Source organism: Chiloscyllium plagiosum, unplaced genomic scaffold, assembly GCF_037043375.1.
Source record: "Chiloscyllium plagiosum isolate Xiang-an unplaced genomic scaffold, Cpla_swu_hap1 HiC_scaffold_8, whole genome shotgun sequence".
Classification (NCBI taxonomy): domain Eukaryota; kingdom Metazoa; phylum Chordata; class Chondrichthyes; order Orectolobiformes; family Hemiscylliidae; genus Chiloscyllium; species Chiloscyllium plagiosum.
The window spans coordinates 33156090-33175151 of record NW_028270146.1 but is presented as its reverse complement, the minus strand read 5'-3'; the positions used below and the strand labels follow the sequence as shown (position 1 = coordinate 33175151).

The 19062-nt window shown below is 40.2% G+C and overlaps 1 protein-coding gene across 5 annotated transcripts in view; it reads left to right on the top strand.

The window, feature by feature from the left end:
* The window catches only part of unc79 (unc-79 homolog, NALCN channel complex subunit), a 219713-nt gene that overhangs the window by 125543 nt on the left and 75108 nt on the right, over nucleotides 1-19062 (top strand). Inside the window, exons 33-34 of one of the 5 annotated variants that reach the window (XM_087989677.1) lie at nucleotides 12043-12150; nucleotides 18546-18662. The exons of the other annotated variants lie outside the window; for them this stretch is intronic. Coding sequence (XP_087845803.1) covers nucleotides 12043-12150; nucleotides 18546-18662 — 225 coding nt within the window. The remainder of the gene's footprint in view (nucleotides 1-12042; nucleotides 12151-18545; nucleotides 18663-19062) is intronic. 5 annotated transcript variants of the gene reach the window in all.

Below are 19062 nucleotides of genomic sequence, written 5' to 3'. Positions count from 1 at the left end.
TGCGGCAATGTTAATTACAATTCTGTTATCTTGCACAAAAATGCCACCCTTACATTTTTCGCATATTTATGTTGCTCTGAGGTTTTGTAATCATGAAACTGAATTGGTTACATGCTTGTTCCAAAGCAGCTATTAAAAAACATCACTAGTTATCAGTAAATAAGGGTATAATTTCAAAAATTGTTGTTTAACGTATGTTTACACTGGTGATTGTTACTCTGGTGATAGCATAATATAGTTTTAATTTTGTGCTGTGCAAGTATGTGAATCAAGTGAAGGGATCAACAGCAGCAATTCTTATTTCCCAGTTGAGAGGAAGGGCAGCAGACAGCCTAATAATATCATAGTTGCAAAAATGAAATAGTTTTCTAATATTTGATTGCCAGGCTACTGGAATGGGTTTTTAAAATCACCCCCAACCCTCCCTCAGATGGATTTAAGATGGGAGAGTTGTTAAGTTTTTAAAAATGAGGAATCCCTGATCCCAGCTGTTTAAAAGGATCCGTACCAGATGGTGAAGTAGGAAACAAGACAGATCATAGAATCATGGAAAAGCTCTTCAGCCCATCAACACTGTATTACCAAAAATGTACTTCTATCTACATTAGTCGCACTTCCCCACAGTAGGCCCATTGCCTTTAATGTCATGAAACTTCAAGTGCTCATCCAAGTACTTTTTAAAGGTTGGGAGGTTCCCACCTTAAGTATCTTCCCAGGCACTGTATTCCAGACCCTCGTTACCCTCAGTGTGAAAAAGCTTTGCCTCAAATCCCCTCTTAACCTCTTGCCTTTCATTCTAAAATTATGCTCCCTTGATCCTTCAAATAAAGGGAACAGTTGCTTTCTGTTCACCCAGTCCATGCTACTCATAATGTTGTACACCTCTATCAGGTTTCCCCTCAACCTTCTCTGCGCCAAAGAAAACCTCTCTCTCTTTAGCTGGAATGCTCTATCGCAGACAACATCTTGGTGAGTCTATTTTGCACACCCCTTTCAGTTTCATCACGTCCATCCCATATGTGCAGATACGGAAACTGCACACATTCATCAGCTGTGGCTTAACCAAAGTGCTGTAAAGCTCCAGCATGACCTTGAAGATCTTCTCCTTTATTCATAGGATCTGTCTTACGCATCTCTGTCTCATCCCACTATCCCCATCGCAGACTCCTGGCAACCCCTTTCTATAGTTTGTAACCAACCTGTTTGGACATGTTATAACATTTCACTGGGGCAGGTGGAACTTGAACCATCTGAGCAGTCCCTTTTTCCTACATTAGATTAGATTACATTACATTACATTACAGTATGGAAACAGGCCCTTCGGCCCAACAAGTCCACACCGACCCGCCGAAGGGCAAACTACCCATACCCCTACATTTACCCCTTAACTAACACGACAGGCAATTTAGCATGGCCAATTCACCTAACCTGCACATTTTTGGATTGTGGGAGGAAACCGGAGCACCCGGAGGAAACCCACGCAGACACAGGAAACGTGCAAACTCCACACAGTCAGTCGCCTGAGGCTGGAATTGAACCCGGGTCTCTGGCGCTGTGAGGCAACAGTGCTAACCACTGTGCCACCGTGCCGCCCATTTCAGGTTTAACCAAATGAAGAGAAGATGATAACCATGCTCTTCAGTAAATACAATATTCAAACAAGGTTGTGGGACGTGTTTCTTGGGGTCAGGAAACTGGAATCTAAATTGATCTAGAGCTGTCTTCTGCAACAGGTGGGTGCTTTTCCAGCAATAATTGTGGGGCTAGGAGGACAGGAGCAATTCCCTCAGCTCCTTTGAAAGTGCCAAGTTCGAAAGCAGTGTTCAAAATCATTCAACCTTGCCATATTTACAAAATAAATATTGTACAATTTAGTTTTAAGAACACAATACCCGAAAGCAGTGCACCTACTGGCTGTCACATGGGCAAAAGAAAAGCATGCACTTTTTTTGGTCTACGGTGTTAATCATATTTATTATAGCAAAAGAAAGATCTTACTTTAAGCAATCCTCCCCTCCGCAACAAGAAGCCACTGCTAATCTTCCCACGATCCATTGGTGATCATCCTACAACCAACTCCACACTCCCACCACAACAATCCCTCCCTCCCTCCCTCCTCTCCAGTTACCAGTTATGGTTATCCACCAAGTACCTGATTATCCAGCACCATACTAGCCTTCAAACTGCCCAGTTACTGGATGAGAAATGGAGAAAGATTAATCAAATTAATTTTTTACTGTAACACCCTCCAAACTACTATACCTTTAAGACCATAAGAAATAAGATGTTTAGCCCCTTGAACCTACTACGCCTCTCAATAGATTTGTGGCTGATCCTACATTCCTTATGTCCACTTTCCTTACGTCCACTTTCCTGCCCTCCCCTGATAACCTTTCATTTCTCTACTGAACAAGGATCTATCTATCTCAGCCTTAAATATGCACAAGGAACCTGCCCCCACACTTCTGTGTGGCAAGGCATTCCAAAGACACTCAACCCCCTGAGAGAAGAAATTCCTTCTCATCTCAATCTTAAATTGGTACTCCTTTATTCTGAGTCCCACTGGGCAGAACAGACCCAGCAGAGATGTCAACTAATCAGTAATGGGTTGCCCTGGGAGTCCTCAACATTGACTCTGGATCCTATGAAGTCACATTGATTCTGAACACTATGAAGACTCATGACTTCAGATTAAACGTGGGCAAGGAAACCTTCTGCTGATTACCATATACCATCCACCCTTGGCTGATGAATCACACTTGAATAACACTTAGCAGAAGCACTGAGGGTGGCAAGGACACAACATGTACTCTGGATGGAGAATTTCAATGTCTACCACCAAGAATGACTCAGCAGCAGCTGGTCAGGTCCTTAAGGGCATAACTGCTGGACTGGGTCTGTAGCAGGTGGTGAGGAGACCAACATGAAGGTAAAACATACTTGACCTCATCCTGAACAATTTCCACTCCAGCAGTTTACTTTTCATCATCAAACTGATGGAAGGTGTCAACAACAGTGCTATCAAGCAGTACCTGCTCAGCAATAACCTGCTCAGCCACATCCAATTTGGTTTCAGCCAGGGCCACTTAGCGCTGAACCTCATTACAGCCTTGGTTCAAACACCGACAAAAGAACTAAATTCCAGCGTGATTTGAGAGTGACAGTCCTTGCCATCATGGCCCCATCTGATCAAGTATGACATTAAGCAGCCCTAGCAAAACTGGAATCAATGGATACTTGGAGGCAAACTCTCCAGTGATAGGTGTCATACCTGGTACGTAGGAAGATGGTTGTGGTTGTAGGAAGTCAGTCATCTCAGTTCCAGGGCATCTCTGCACTAGTTCCTTAGAGTAGTGTCCTAGTCCCAACCATCTTCATCTGTTTCATCAACAACCTTCCCTCCACCATAAGGTCAGAAGCAGGGATGTTTGCCAATGATTGCACAATGCTCAGCACCGTTTGCAGTTCCTCAGATACTGTAGCACTCCACGTTCAAATACAGCAAGTAACTGAATTCCTGAATCCCAAAGCCTGTCCACCATCTACAAGGCCCAAGTGATGACTGTAATGGAGTACTCCCCATTTACCTGGATTGGTGCACTTCAACAACAATGTCGTTGCACTCCCACTGGGTCAAAATCCTGGAAATCCCTCCCTCAGGGCATTGTGGGTTTTCCTACAGCACATAGGCTGCGGCAGTTCAAGAATGAAGCTCATCACCAGCTTCTGAAAGGCAAGTAGGAGTGGGCAATAAATGCTGGCTGGCGTGATGATGGCCAAGTCCTCTGGGTAAATAAAAAAAAAGCCCCTCAGGTCCCACTATGGTGGCAAACTTGTTTAAACCCTCCCCAACAGCACTATTAAACTTCTTCTGAGATTATCAGTCCCAGTCCTGTTAAATTGTAATCTGTCCAATTTGTACAGTTCCCACCCCAGATCCATCCAAAAGCCTCAGAAATTGAATGCCCTCCCCTTCTGTGCCATTTCTGCAGTCAAATGTTTAATTGTCTAATCATGTTATTCCTATTACTATAAACCAGAAATTACTACTTGATGTCCTTTTTGAATCACTTTCCTAATTACATAAAGTCTGCTTTCAGAACATTATCTTGCTTGTTAAATTTCCATCTCCAGAAAGATGTCCAGTAGCTGCTTTGTAACACCCTAAATCCTCAGGTTTACTGCAGTAAAAGTGCCTGTCTGAATCCCCTGTCACTATTGCTGTTGCATTCTTCTTCCTTCCCTGCTGTAAAATTGAGATACCATTGATGTTACAGCCATCACTCTGGCTGCAGTCGCAAGAGGAACCATTGGCCTCAACATTATCCAAAACGGAAACTCAGTTGGCAAGCTACAAGGCTCACAGGATTCCTGCACTATCTGCCTGGTTCCCTCTGCTGCTTAGTGGACACCCATTCCCTCTGCACCTTTATGCTCCTAACCTGCAGTGTGACCACTCCCTAAATGTGCTATCCATACCAATTTGTGATGACAATAGTGTCTCTAGCCACCACACGAGTTCCCAATTCCAAAGCTCAAGCTTGTACAGCTGGTGACACTGCAGATGTGTTCACCTAGGATACATGGTGTGTCCAGACTTCCAACATAGTGCAGGAAATCCACTTGGCATAGCATAATTTAAAAACTGATAATTAAAATTAGAATAAGTGGAATAACTTGCCAGTTACACAAGTAAGCTAATTCCCTTGTAACAAAGTAAGCCAATTATTGACAGTAGAATAAGGTAGATAAAGAAAGAAGCACCTATAATCCACTTCACTGAGCTCCCTCACTAAAGTAAACTTCCACTTTACATTCTTTGCATCCAAAACAGTATTTATTCCAGGTGAGCTAGCGTAAAGGAAGGCCCTGTTTTATGCTGTCTCAAAAACAACTGAATTCAAGCTTCTGAAAATCAGTTTTAACTAGCAACCTTGTTATTTAGCTGGAGCTATTAACAGAGAGCCTGAACACCCTTGTTTTAAGACTGCATTTAATTTAGCAATTAATTAAAAATTACTTTCCATGTTAAAGGAAGACCAAACTAGAGAAAGAAATCAGCCCTTGAAAATCTCCCACTCTCGATATAGACCCAAATTCAACAGGACCAATGTATTCCCTGAATTTCCCAGTTGTTAAAATTCCCCCCGCTGTATCTAGGCCTTCTTGTAATTTTTTTATTATTTCATGGGATATTGGTATAATTGGCAGTAGTTGGCACCCATCCATAATTATCCATTTTAGCCACTACAGTTCATGTGGCTAACCCACAGTACTGCTGGGAAAACAGTTCCAAGATTTTAATCCCATGATCATAAAGGAACAGTGGTATAACTCCAAGTCAGAATGGTATGTGAGTGGAGGGGACCTTTTACATGATGGTGTTCCCATGCTCCTGGTCCTGTTGTCTTTCTAGGTGGTAGAGGTTGTGCATTTGGGAGATACTGAGAAAAGAGCCTTGTATATGGTACGTGCTGCTGACATTGTGCATCTCCAGAATGGAAGGAGGGAATGTTGGTGAAAATGGATAGAGTTAAGTGTCATGTGGTGATGATTGAGTTCATGACTAGACCAGAAAAGAGTTGAACTTTTATGGAGTTGTTGGAACTGCAGCCATCCTGGGAAATGGAGAGTTTTTGTTCACACTTCTGGCTTGTACCTTTAGACCATGGACAGAATTTGGGATGTTAGGAGGAGTTACACCCTTCAAAACTCTCTGCCTTTGTAACTCAGGGTGTAGCTAGTCCTGTTCAGTTTCTGGCCAGTGGTGACCCCCCACCCTCCCCCCACCAGGATGTTGATAGTTTGAGAACTGCAAAACTGAATCACTTAAAGGAAAGTATGTGTAAGAAAATATTTTTTGTGATTTTATAGAAAAGCAACAACAGAAAAGTCCATGACACTATAATCAATTTGAAAAACCATGCACTGTATAATTTTAATATTAATATTTAATATTAAAGTATATGCAGAAGGTGTACAGACTTATTTGTCCATTTCCTTTCTAAACAGTTTTTCGCATCAAGGTTGGGTATTAGGACCACTAATTTTTGTTTCACAGCGTGGTCAGCATGGGATGTCATTTCCAAGACACAAATTCTTATATACTTACTTTAACAAATAAACTAATGACCTGACCCACCTCAACAATGAGTGATCATTCCTAGATAAATTAACAATTGTGTCTCTTCAAATTAGCAATATTCCATACCATCATACTTCCAAATAAGTAGTTACCATTCCCTTCAAGAGCAATTAATGACCATACATTGCAAATCAACTCATTCCAATTACCCAGGATATAGATGTGGACCATTTCCACTTCTAGCGAAACTCATGATTATTCTGTTCTCTCAGATCAATTTTAAACAAGATTATTATCTGTGCATATGTCTAACATGAAGATGGGAATAACATATTACATTTCATGTTCTGTTTCATATTTGGCATTTTCAAGCAAGTTATTTTTAACATATGCAGTAATGTGCAATATGTATATTCAGCTGATCAACTCTCAGGTCTTAATATTGGATAGTTTGAGATCAGGATAATAAAAGGCAAAATAATTTTACTCATAGGTTTCTGGTTACATAGCTGATTACACAAGATCAAATTATTAGATACGACAAAAGATATATTTAAAAAGGACAATTAAACTTAAATTTGAACCATTTTTAAGTAGGTAATCTTTTTGCCACATTTAAAATCATGTTTGTTCTATATACAAGATAATTTTGAAATTTTTTGAACAATTGGAACTGAAGTTTTATAAGAGTATAGAGTCCTTCTGTTGTTACATAATAGGCACCAGTTACCTGAATTTGGAAGTCTCATTTTTAAAAAGGACTTCTATTATTTTCATGAGCATGAGGGAAGGAAGGGAATAAGTTGAGGTTTGCACACCTAACATCAGGCTGATTTTATTTTTGTTAGGAGGGTGGCCAAACACAACTTGTACACTTTAGAGCTGGTAGAATAAGGTCTCAAGATGACAAGGTACCCTTTTGTATATGGTGCCCTTTGGGATCGTGAAAAGTAGAAATGTGCATAAACATATTGATCTTTCAAGAGAACTGTCAAAAGGAGCTGGGGCACTGACAAGGCAGTCAACACTCCTGCCCCTTAAATCTTAAAGAAAAATGTCTTTGCAATATTCCAAAATATACTTTGGTGTTTTATTCTGTCTGTTTACACAATGGGGTCATTATGAGAGGTGTAGTGCTACATGACTGAATTTCTCAAACTTGGATTATCACAGCGGAGTAGCTGTTTTTTTGGTAGCATGATTAATAACTTCAAGTGGATACTTATTTTTATAAATTAAACTGCGATGAATGGGGTTTTTAAATGAAAGATGTTATTTTCTTAAAATAATGAATCCTTCAATAGACACTATTATCTCATCATTATCTCATCTCAGCATTGATGTTGAGTTTTGCTTATGGTGAATACTGGGTTAGTTGGCATGGTACGTATAAAGGCTAGTGGGGCATGGGATGGTATAAGTTAGCATTCAGTTGACACAAAGAGTATAAAGAGCCTTGGGTGAGGGACAATCATTGTGTAGAGCGTATGATGGGCCATGAGAGTGGATTGAAGGGTTAGGTTAGCATTAGAGGATCTGATGGACCATGGTTGATGGGTGGAGGGCAATAGTTGACATTGGTTGGCAGGGGAAGGAGTGTAGAGATTGTCTGGAGGGTGAGAAGTGAGTGCTGAAGGGTTGCTTTTTGTTTGATTTTGTTTCATATCTTTGATCTAGTGCCAGTCCACAGAGGCAGGCCTTCTGACGAGCCTGCTTCTGCATTTCACAGACTCCACATGCTTTCTGGAGTGGCCCACTATGACTCCCTAAAATGTGGAATGAAATTTCAACTTCAGGTAACTTTTTCCCAGTTTGTGAAGCTGGGAGTTCTCCAAACTTTGCACCCCTGGGTCTGGACTGCAACAAAAAAAAGCAGGACCAGGTTTTCTTGCCATTTATGTTTAGACAAATAATCAAATTGGAACTTAAAAACTCTGGTAAAATCACAACAATTTCCACAAAATCAGCACAGGAATACTTCCTTAACTCTTGCATTAATATGCAGTTCAATAATGACAATTGAAAACTAACTTTACAACATTAGAATGGAAGCCAAGCAAATTTAAAAATATAAATTATTTGTATTTTCAATTTATTTAACAAACATTTTTGAGAAAGTTCAATATTCTAATATTTTTTCCTCCTAGAGCCTTTTATAGGTAAAATTGTTGGTAAAATTCTAGAATCCACCATTAAGGATGAGGTTTCTAAATTCTTGGAAGACCAGGGTCGGATTAGAACAAGTCAAATGGAGTTAGTAAGGGGAGGTCGTGCCTGACAAACCTGTTGGAATTCTTTGAAGAGGTGACAAGTAGGTTATACCAGGGAAACCCAGTGGATGTGGTCTATCTAGACTTCCAAAAGGCCTTTGATAAGGTGCCACACGGGAGGCTGCTGAGCAAGGTGAGGGCCCATGGTGTTCGAGGTGAGCTACTCATATGGATTGAGGATTGGCCGTCTGACAGAAGGCAGAGAGTTGGGATAAAAGGTTCTTTTTCAGAATGGCAGTCAGTGACAAGCGGTGTCCCACAGGGTTCAGTGTTGGGGCCGCAGCTGTTCACATTATATATTAATGATCTGGATGAAGGGACTGGGGGCATTCTAGCGAAGTTTGCCGATGATACAAAATTAGGTGGACAGGCAGGTAGTACTGAGGAAGTGGGGAGGCTGCAGAAGGATCTAGACAGTTTGGAAGAGTGGTCCAGGAAATGGCTGATGGAATTCAATGTGAGCAAATGCGAGGTCTTGCACTTTGGAAAAAAGAATACAAGCATGGACTACTTTCTAAACGGTGAGAAAATTCGTAAAGCCAAAGTAAAAAGGGATCTGGGAGTGCTAGTTGAGGATTCTCTAAAGGTAAACATGCAGGTTGAGTCTGTGATTAAGAAAGCGAATGCAATGTTGTCATTTATCTCAAGAGGGTTGGAATATAAAAGCACCGTTGTGCTACTGAGACTTTATAAAGCTATGGTTAGGCCCCATTTGGAGTACTGTGTCCAGTTTTGGTCCCCACACCTCAGGAAGGACATACTGGCACTGGAGCGTGTCCAGCGGAGATTCACACGGATGATCCCTGGAATGGTAGGTCTAACATATTAGCAACGGCTGAGGATCCTGGGATTGTATTCATTGGAGTTTAGAAGATTAAGGGAGATCTAATAGAACCTTACAAGATAATACATGGCTTGGAGAGGGTGGACGCTAGGAAATTGTTTCCGTTAGGCGAGGAGACTAGGACCTGTGGACACAGCCTTAGAATTAGAGGGGGTAAATTCAGAACAGAAATGCGGAGACATTTCTTCAGCCAGAGAATGGTGGGCCTGTGGAATTCATTGCCACAGAGTGCAGTGGAGGCTGGGATGCTAAATGTCTTCAAGGCAGAGATTGATACATTCTTGATGTCACAAGGAATTAAGGGCTACGGGGAGAATGCGGGTAAGTGGAGTTGAAATGCCCATCAGCCCATCAGCACTCGATGGGCCGAATGGCCTTACTTCCACTCCTTTGTCTTAAGGTCTTATAGTCTTACAGATCTTCCTGCATCTTGCTAGAATTTAACTGGGAGGACAAGTAGATGACTAGCTCCTAGATATCTGATGCTAATCAGTGCAAATTTATTTCTGCCATTTGGACAATGTATTATTACATATTTATATTTTCATCAGTTACTCACTGTGGTGATACTATTGCTTTAAGAGGTATATTTTGTCTTTTTTTATTGAAGAAAGTTTGAGACAAAGGTTACAAGCAGTCCGCTCAAAGCCAATAGAGTAAACAGCTTGTGAGGCCTTGGGGCTTTTTTGAAATGTTGGAACAATAGAAGCAGCCTCAATCAATGGGATCAAGCTCCCACAGTACTCAAGTTTTGAGTCTTAGCCTTCTCCAGTTCCTGAGGTCTTGAAACTGGATGTGGGAATGCTTATTCCTTTCTCTGTTACAGCTAAAAACTGTGGTTCTCTTCCTGCTGCCAGAATTGCATATGAGACAATCTATTGAATTTGCCTTTGCGAAAGGTGTGTTGATGGGAGATTACTATACTGGAACAGTTTAGATTAGATTACTTACAGTGTGGAAACAGGCCCTTCAGCCCAGCGAGTCCACACCGACCCGCAACCCACCCATACCCCTACATTTACTCTTTCACCTAACAGTACGGGCAATTTAGCATGGCCAATTCACCTGACCTGCACATCTTTGGACTGTGGGAGGAAACCCACGCAGACACAGGGAGAATGTGCAAACTCCACACAGTCAGTCGCCTGAGGCAGGAATTGAACCCGTGTCTCTGGCGCTGTGAGGCAGCAGTGCTAACAACTGTGCCACCCGGTTAATTAGTAGTAATTAATATATACATATATTATTTTGTTAAGCATTTCTAAAGAGCTAAAATTAAGCCAATTCTTTTCTTTTTATTTTGTCTGTATTTTAACTGTAGTGTAAAAATTAAGTGTGTTTTGCTTAAACTTGAGAAGTTTGACCAATCAAATTGTATCTGGAAGGCAATACCTTACACTTACTTTTAAAGTAAGAAAATTAGGGTCTAGACTATCTTCTTAGTATATTTTGGGGGGGGTTGATCTGTTCCATAACATTGTAATCTAACTTCAAATAATGTACAGTCTTAGCAACGCCTTAAGTAAATAGTTCACTTGTGACATGCAGTTCAGAGTTCTAATCCATCAGTTTATGTGAAGAAAAATGTAGAGCAACAAGTTGTAGAATATCTTAATGGAACTAGTATGTTTGGTTTCAAATTTTCATAGAATACCCAAGGGTGAGTCTGTATTTTGTGAAAATAAGACAGAAAGCATGTGTGAGTATATAGAGCCACACAAGGTGTGTGTACGAGTGTGTGTGTGTGAGAGTGTGTGCGTCTATAATGTTCTGGATAGGATTCTAAAATAACAGGCTTCATTGTCTGCAATTTCAAAGTTATCAAAAGATGATAATTTAATAATTTGGTGGATTTAAAAACAATCTATGGATGCCGTGGGTGAACTTCACATATGTTCTCCTGATCAGTGTAAATTTCAGCTTTATGTGTTGAGCTTGCCCTGCACATAAAGCCTGATGTGAGTGGGTAATTTTTCCCATACCTTGTAGTTAAGTTCCTGAGAGGGGAAGATAGAAAATTAAGCATAGTTCCTGCTCCTGATCATGATTGAGGAACTGCTGTTGGAAAATTTAACCATGTGGGCACTGAATTGTGTCTTGCTTTATTGACTTCTGGGGCAAGTAACCTGCTGTCAGTCACCACTACAGCTTATATCTGACAAATTACCACGTCAGTGGGGCACTGGAAAACATTGAATAAAACAAAGCAGCAACCCCAAACAGATAAGTTAGTGCCTTTCAGAAGAGAAACAAAAATTTGGAAGATGTTAAGAAATGTTTTAATTAGTTTTCTTCATTCATTTTACAAAACTTTTGTTTTAAATTTTGGTAAATTTGATGCACAAATGAACAAGAGATTAATCAAATTATTTACCTCAAACTCCAAATGCTAATTTCTTAACAAACTGAATCAGGAAGATCCCTCTTTATTCATTAAATAAGGAAGTTAATGACTGCTCTCTATGTGTTTTAAGCTGTTCCAAATAATCTTGCAATTGAACAGTTTTACTTAAAAGTAATGTTTTTACATTAACCCCTTTAATTGTATATGGAAATTTGTGAAAGAACATTATGTATGTGGAAGACATTCAGTGTCTCAGTTTAACCTTTTTAACCTTTGTGAATAGTGTTTAAGTATTTTGTATTTAGTGCTGACAGCATGAAGAATTATAAAGAAACTGTAATTAAATTTCACAGTCAAATAATAACCAGAACTTATTAGCTAATTTTAAATGATCAGTATTTAATACTAAGATTCAGCTCAGTTTGTCATGATGGTTTGCAGTTGTAAAGCTCAGAGAGAGTAAAAAAAGTTATATTCCTGGTACAAAATTGTTTTGCAGATCAGTCTGTTAAAGATCTTTCAGCTCTGGATATGCCAAGAGAATCTGCCTCTGCTCCAACACTAGAAGCAGCTGTGCCAGAGACCAGTTGCCACTCTTCCGTATCAAGTAAACTAATTAAAATATTGTGTGCAAGATGCTTGTCTAATTAGTTCCACACTTTTAATAGTTTCTAACATAGCAGCTTAGTATACATAAACATCCGTACTATGGCCATGGTAAAGAAAATCCTTGTTTCTGGTCACTTTGTGGATCATCTTCAAAGCTATGATCATCTTGAGTTCTTTAGTTGCTGCTGTCTGCTAGGGATGAATATCAAGCTGAACTGAGAAGCCATAGTTACTCAAATCAGGCCATTTTACTTGTACTTGTCAGTACATAAGAACATATAAAGAAGCTGGAATAGACCATTTAGTGCTTTAATCTACTTCCCATTCAATAAGATCATGATTGTTCCAATCATGACCTCAACTCCACATTTCCTGCTACCCAGCCACCCTACCACTGCCATAGCCCTTGACTGCTTTGTCGATCAAATAATCCTTCTTACTCAGCCCTGAATATATGTTGTAAGAACATACATAAGAACATAAGAGCTAGGAGCAGAAGTAGACCATTTGGCTTTTTGAGCCTGCTCCCCCTTCAGTAAGATCATGGCTGATCTTTTCGTGGCCTCACCTCCACTTATCCGCCTTCACACCATACCCTTAATTCCTTTACTGTCAAACAATTATCTCTCTTAGAATTAAAAATATTCAATGAAAAGACTTAATTCACTTCAATGGGCATGGAATTCCACAGATTGACAACTCTTTGGGTGAAGAAGTTCCTTCTCAATTCAATCTTAAATCTGCTCCCCTAATGTTGAGGCTATACCCTCTTGTCCTAGTTTTATCCGCCAGTGGAAACGTCCTCTCCACTTCTATCTTATCTATTCCCTTTGTAATTTTATATGTGTCTATAAGATCCCCCCTCATTCTTCTAAATTCCAATGAATATAATCCCAGTCTACTCAGTCTCTCCTCATAAGGCAACCCCCTCAACTTCAGAATCAACCTAGTGAACCTTCTCTGCACCCCCTCTAGTGCCAATATATCCTTTCTCTTCCACTCTCTTCCGTCGGACAGAAGTTTGCATCCATGTATGAATTGATTCAAGAACAGCTTCTTCCCTGCTGTCGTTAGACTTCTGAATTTTAAATTTAGTGGATGTACGTTTGCTTGCTGAGCTTGGAGGTTCATTTCCAGACGTTTTGTTACCTTACTAGGTAACATCTTCAGTGGGCCTCATGTGAAGCAATGCTAAAAATTCCTGCTTTCTATTTATATTATTTATAAATCCTGTGCCCAGACCATTCCACTGAACCATAGTAATTACCAGGACTGATTTGATTAAAATGATAGTCAAATATGTGATCTCTCAAATAAAAATGAGCAGCCTACATTATCTGATAGAGCAGCTCAAGGTTACAACTTGAGAAAGCAGCACTGCATCAGCTCAAGTCTGATCCCTAAAGACAAATCTGGAAGCCAAAATAAAAACATGCTGTGAAGAGAAAGCCGGAGAGATCTAACAAAATGCTGATAATTGTGACATGTGAAGTGATTTAAATGCCATTAAAGTCAAAAATATAGGGATGGGACTTCCAGATTCAGGTCTCTGGAGTCTATTTCACTTTTAGGAAAATTCAGCCAATTGTACAAAAAAAATCTAAATTATCTTGTATACAGAACAAATAGGATTTTAAATGTGGCAAAAAAATTACAGACCAAAAGAATGGACAAAATGCCACTTGTTCACAGGACAGTGTTTCTCCTCTTGACAGTGACAATATCATTTGTCGATGCTGAAAAGAAACTTTATGAACAACTTCTCACTGTGAATTCACAGAGGTGGCTGATACACTCTGGGCTATCCTCCAGAACAATCAAACATATGAAAAAAAGCAACAATTTTACCCCAGTGGTATTCCAGCTGAGGTCTTCAAGGATGGTAGACTTTACTTGCATCAAAACTTCATACGTTTGTCCTACAGATTTGAGAGGAAAAACAATTCGCCTACTCCCCTTTTTCCCCATTGACATTAGGAATATGATAATTATGACGATCATCAAGAAGGTATATCAAGCATTGCTTTGGAATCTATTGAGGTATTTCCTTCTTGACCACAGCAGACTAAAGTCCTGACACACACACTCCTGAATTCTTTATTTGCTATGGCTGAGGAGATGCTTCCTGAGACATGGTGTGACTTCAGTCTCCCAGAAGAACTTCTAACATGATCTAACATCAATTTTTTTTTTAAAGTGAGAGCAGTACCAGAACTCTTCATTGCATTCATTGACCTGACCCAGAGTAATTGACTCAGTGTATCATGAGGCTGTGTGGATTCTACTCCAAAGATTTGAATATTTGAAACTCCATCACAATCCTGCAGTTGCTTCTTGATGATATGACTGTGACTTTTTAAGTTGAATATCTGAAACAACTTCAGAGTTCAAACTGAAGTCAAACGAGGCTGTGTGATAGCCTCCAGACTATTTGCAATCCACCTGACACTTGCTATTCACTTCATCAAAGATCAGCTGCCTCCTGCTGGCAGTATTAAATCATCTTGATGGAACACTCTTTAGCTTCAGTTCCCTTTGTGCCAAAATGCACTGATCACTGTAAATGTGTATCTATATCTTGCAGATCGATGTAGTGTGACTCCCACTCTGCATCAGGTTTGCAAACCACTCTTTTCCTCACTTCCACATGCGAGATACATAGTCTCGTCTTGAAAGTTGCCAAAACAAAACTGATGAATCAACCCCACCGGTCAGATAACTATCACATCTCCCAAGATCTGTTGAAGGAGACACTCTGCAGTATATTAATCCTATACCTCAGCAGCCATTTCTGTCAAGGAGCCCCCACTATTGATGGGGAGATCCAAAGCTGGAGCAGCAGTGCCAGTTCAGCCTTCTAACAATTACAGCAGTGAGTGATTACAAAATCCTCCACAATGTAACAAGGTTGTAGCACACAGAACAGTTGTTGTCACCATAGTCTTGTACTGCAGTGAGATCTGGACTATGTATAAGTGACATTTTATAAATGACCTGGAAGAGGGGTTAGAAGGTTGGGTGAGCAAGTTTGCGGATGATACGAAAGTCGGAGGAGTTGTTGACAGTGAGGAAGGATGTGGCAGGTTACAGCAGGATATAGAGAAGCTGCAGAGCTGGGCAGAAAGGTGGCAAATGGAATTCAATGTAGCTAAGTGCGAGGTGATTCACTTTGGGAAGAATAACAAAAAGATGGGGTACTGGGCTAATGGTCGGATACTTGGTAGTGTGGATGAGCAGAGGGATCTTGGTGTCCATGTACACAGATCTCTGAAAGTTGCCACCAGGTAAATAGTGCGGTGAGGAAGGCATATGGCGTACTGGCTTTTATTGGTAGAGGAATTGAGTTCCGGAGTCCTGAGGTCATGATGCAGTTGTATAAGACTCTGGTGCGGCCGCATCTGGAATATTGTGTGCAGTTTTGGTCGCCATACTATAGGAAGGATGTGGAGGCACTGGAACGGGTGCAGAGGAGGTTTACCAGGATGTTGCCTGGTATGGAAGGAAGATCGTATGAGGAAAGACTGAGACACTTGGGGCTGTTTTCATTAGAGAAAAGAAGGTTTAGGGGTGACTTGATTGAGGTGTACAAGATGATTAGGGGGTTAGATAGGGTTGACAGTGTGAACCTTTTCCCGCGTATGGAGTCGGGTATTACAAGGGGACATAGCTTTAAATTAAGGGGGGGTAGATATAGGACTGAAGTTAGGGGTAGGTTCTTCACTCAGCGAGTCGTAAGTTCATGGAATGCCCTGCCAGTAGCAGTGGTGGACTCTCCCTCTTTATGGGCATTTAAGCGGGCATTGGATAGGTATATGGAGGATAGTGGGTTAGTATAGGTTAGGTGGGCTTGGATCGGCGCAACATCGAGGGCCAAAGGGCCTGTACTGCGCTGTATTCTTCTATGTTCTATGACACCTAATTTCTCTAGAGAAATTACATCAGCAATGCCTCTGCCACATTCTCTGACTTTAATGGGAGGACAAATGCTCGCCGCCTCCTTGAAGCCAACCTCATAGACATTCAGGCAGAACTCCTAAAAAATCAACTTCAAATCAGCTTCTCCTCTCAATTCTCAAATGGCCAACCTTTCATGGTAGGGATCAAAATAGCGGAGATTCACATGGATGATTCCTGGAATGGTAGGCCTAACATACGATGAATGGCTGAGGATCCTGGGATTGTATTCATTAGAGTTTAGGAGGTTGAGGGGAGGTCTAATAGAAACTTAAAAGATAATGCATGGCTTAGAAAGGGTGGATGCTGGGAAGTTGTTTCTGTTAGGCGAGGAGACTAAGACCCATGGGCATAGCCTTAGAATTAGAGGGGGTTAATTTAGTGGAAATGAGGAGACATTTCTTTAGCCAGAGAGTGGTGGGCCTGTCAAATTCATTGCCATGGAGTGCAGTGGAGGCCGGGACGTTCAAGGCAGAGATTGATAAATTCTTGATCTCGCAAGGAATTAAGGACTTTGAGGAGAGTGCAGGTAAGTGGAGTTGAAATGCCAATCAGCCTTGATTAAATGGTGGAGTGGACTCAATGGGTCAAATGGCCTTACTTCCACTCCTATGTCTATGTTCTTATGGTCTAAAACACTTCAAGGCACTCTAAAGCTCTCCTTGAAGCATGGTGGCATGGATTTTAATGACTTGAGCGTGTGGCAACTCATCCATCAAGCTGCATCATGCTTTAAACCCTAAAAGAAGGAAGGAAATTAAAAATCCCTGCCTTCTGGATCACACTACCTCATGTGATGTCCTGCTGTATGTGCCTAAATGTATAGGGTCAAAAATCAACCTTGTTCAGTTACACAAAGTCCTATGGCTGAAACTTATGACCCTGAGTGGTTGTCTTCCTTAAATCTAGGTACAGCCGATGACTACAACTGTTTCACTCAGTTTGAACTTTGGAAAGATTATATATCTTCTCTTTTCTAAATGAGAGAAAATGGCCTTACGTACATTTGCAGTGCTGTTTATGTGTTCTGCGGTACCATTCGTATCGCAAAAAGTACAATATACACATTTACAATTACCCACTTGGTAGCCAACAAAGTGTTAGTTCTACGTCATATCTAATCATTAGCAATAGTTTTTTTGTGTAAGAGTATGCTTCATTTGCTTTTTTATGATCATAAACTCCAGAGTAAAGTTTTACTCACCAGGAACAGTGTAGTTGGCTTATTCGAAACTTCAGATCGAACTGACCTATTTGGAAAACATGATCCTTCACCTGCAAATCCCTGAGCAAAAGTGAACTTTTCTGAGCAGAAAAAAAGGATGATTATCTTTTGGCCAAACAGAATATCTTCTGTTTTAACACATAAAAATTGTCATTCTAATGAAAAATGTATTAAACTCAGTTTAGGATCTGTTGAAGCTTTGAGGATGATTTTAACCCAATTGGCCAGGCAAGAAACCAATTGAATCAGGGAAAATGCCAGCTTTACACTCCCTTGGCTTCAGTGGGGAGTACAGCAGGAATGGGGGCAGGGTGTAAAGTTTGCTTTGCAGATAATCTTCTGTTTTCTTGTTTAGGTTAAAAGTGGGCTGTTTAATTCTATATATGGATGTATGTGTATGCATGTGTATGTCTGCAATTGTGTGAATAAAAGTCAGTGTATTATGAGAAATGCTCAATTAGCTATGTGTGGTTTTGGTTTTGAATCCACTAATGTTGCCAGTCTTAAAGATGGAAGATGAGCATAACTTTTGCATAAATTTTGTGCTGAATCTTCCACTTCATTGTTGTGCTGCACCAGTCTTCAGTTATCTGAAATGTTGCCAAGCTGTGATTGTTTATGGATCAGTATAACACTTTGAATTTGAACGACAGTCGTGAGTTTGAAGTCACATACATATCAGAGCTTTTCTTTATCAGTTGTTTCACCTTTCATCTGTTGGTTAGAAAAATTCTGATATGCCAAAAGCCTTTGGCTTACACGGTCAAGAGATTCATGTCTACTCTATTGCTGTAACTTCACTTGAAGAGCAACAGCAATTTTGTTTACAGATTTATAAGGGTTATCTGTGGTGAAGGCGCTGTGTTAATTCTTGGCTGTACATGTATGTCTTTTCATTTTTGTCAGTTATATGTCAAACACTGAATTTGATACAGTGGTTAATCAAATTTAAATATGCATTTTAGTGAAGTCAGCTAAGTGAAAATTCTGGATTTTAATCAGCCCATTATTGCTGGATCCAGTGTGATGACAGCAGGGACACTGTCCTGAACCCAGTGACTACAGACCTCACTGGAAAGTGGTAACAGAACAGTATTTGTAAAGGAATAAAAAGAAATGATTAACCACTACATTATCATTTACTTGAGCACTGAGTTCCATTTATTTTACATCAGGTCCACCTGTTTCAGTATTTGTTTTTATACCATGTTTAGTTCAATATAGGCAAATGAAAAGGGGATCCCTGGGGGCCCTGACACTGAACCAATTAATGAAGAGACAACTGGAACATCAGTCTAGTGCACCTCACAACATCAGTAGCTGGGACACTGGTTAGTATGTTCAACATTACAATATAGATATGGTCCAACCTTGCTATTGCAAACGTATGTAGACTGCTGATTCATACCATTGTCATTATGTCATGTTAGAACATTTTGCTGAGCAAGGTGGAGTTTCATGAGAACCAGAGAAAAAACAACATTCATAATGTAGTTTGTTGCAAAGGGTTTGATGATATCTTTCAATAGACTGTTAGTTGCATTGTGGAAGAATACTTTTACAAAAGCTGGCTCGTTTTGAATAACAACAATGGCATTGTAGGAATTGAAAATAATTACATTTAAGTTGCTCATTTGCTTTCATGAATTGGTCTCCCATTCTTTGTTAGTTGACTTTTTAAAAGAGCTTCAGTCGAACATAATAGAAGTTTAAATGCTTGAAAATCTTGTT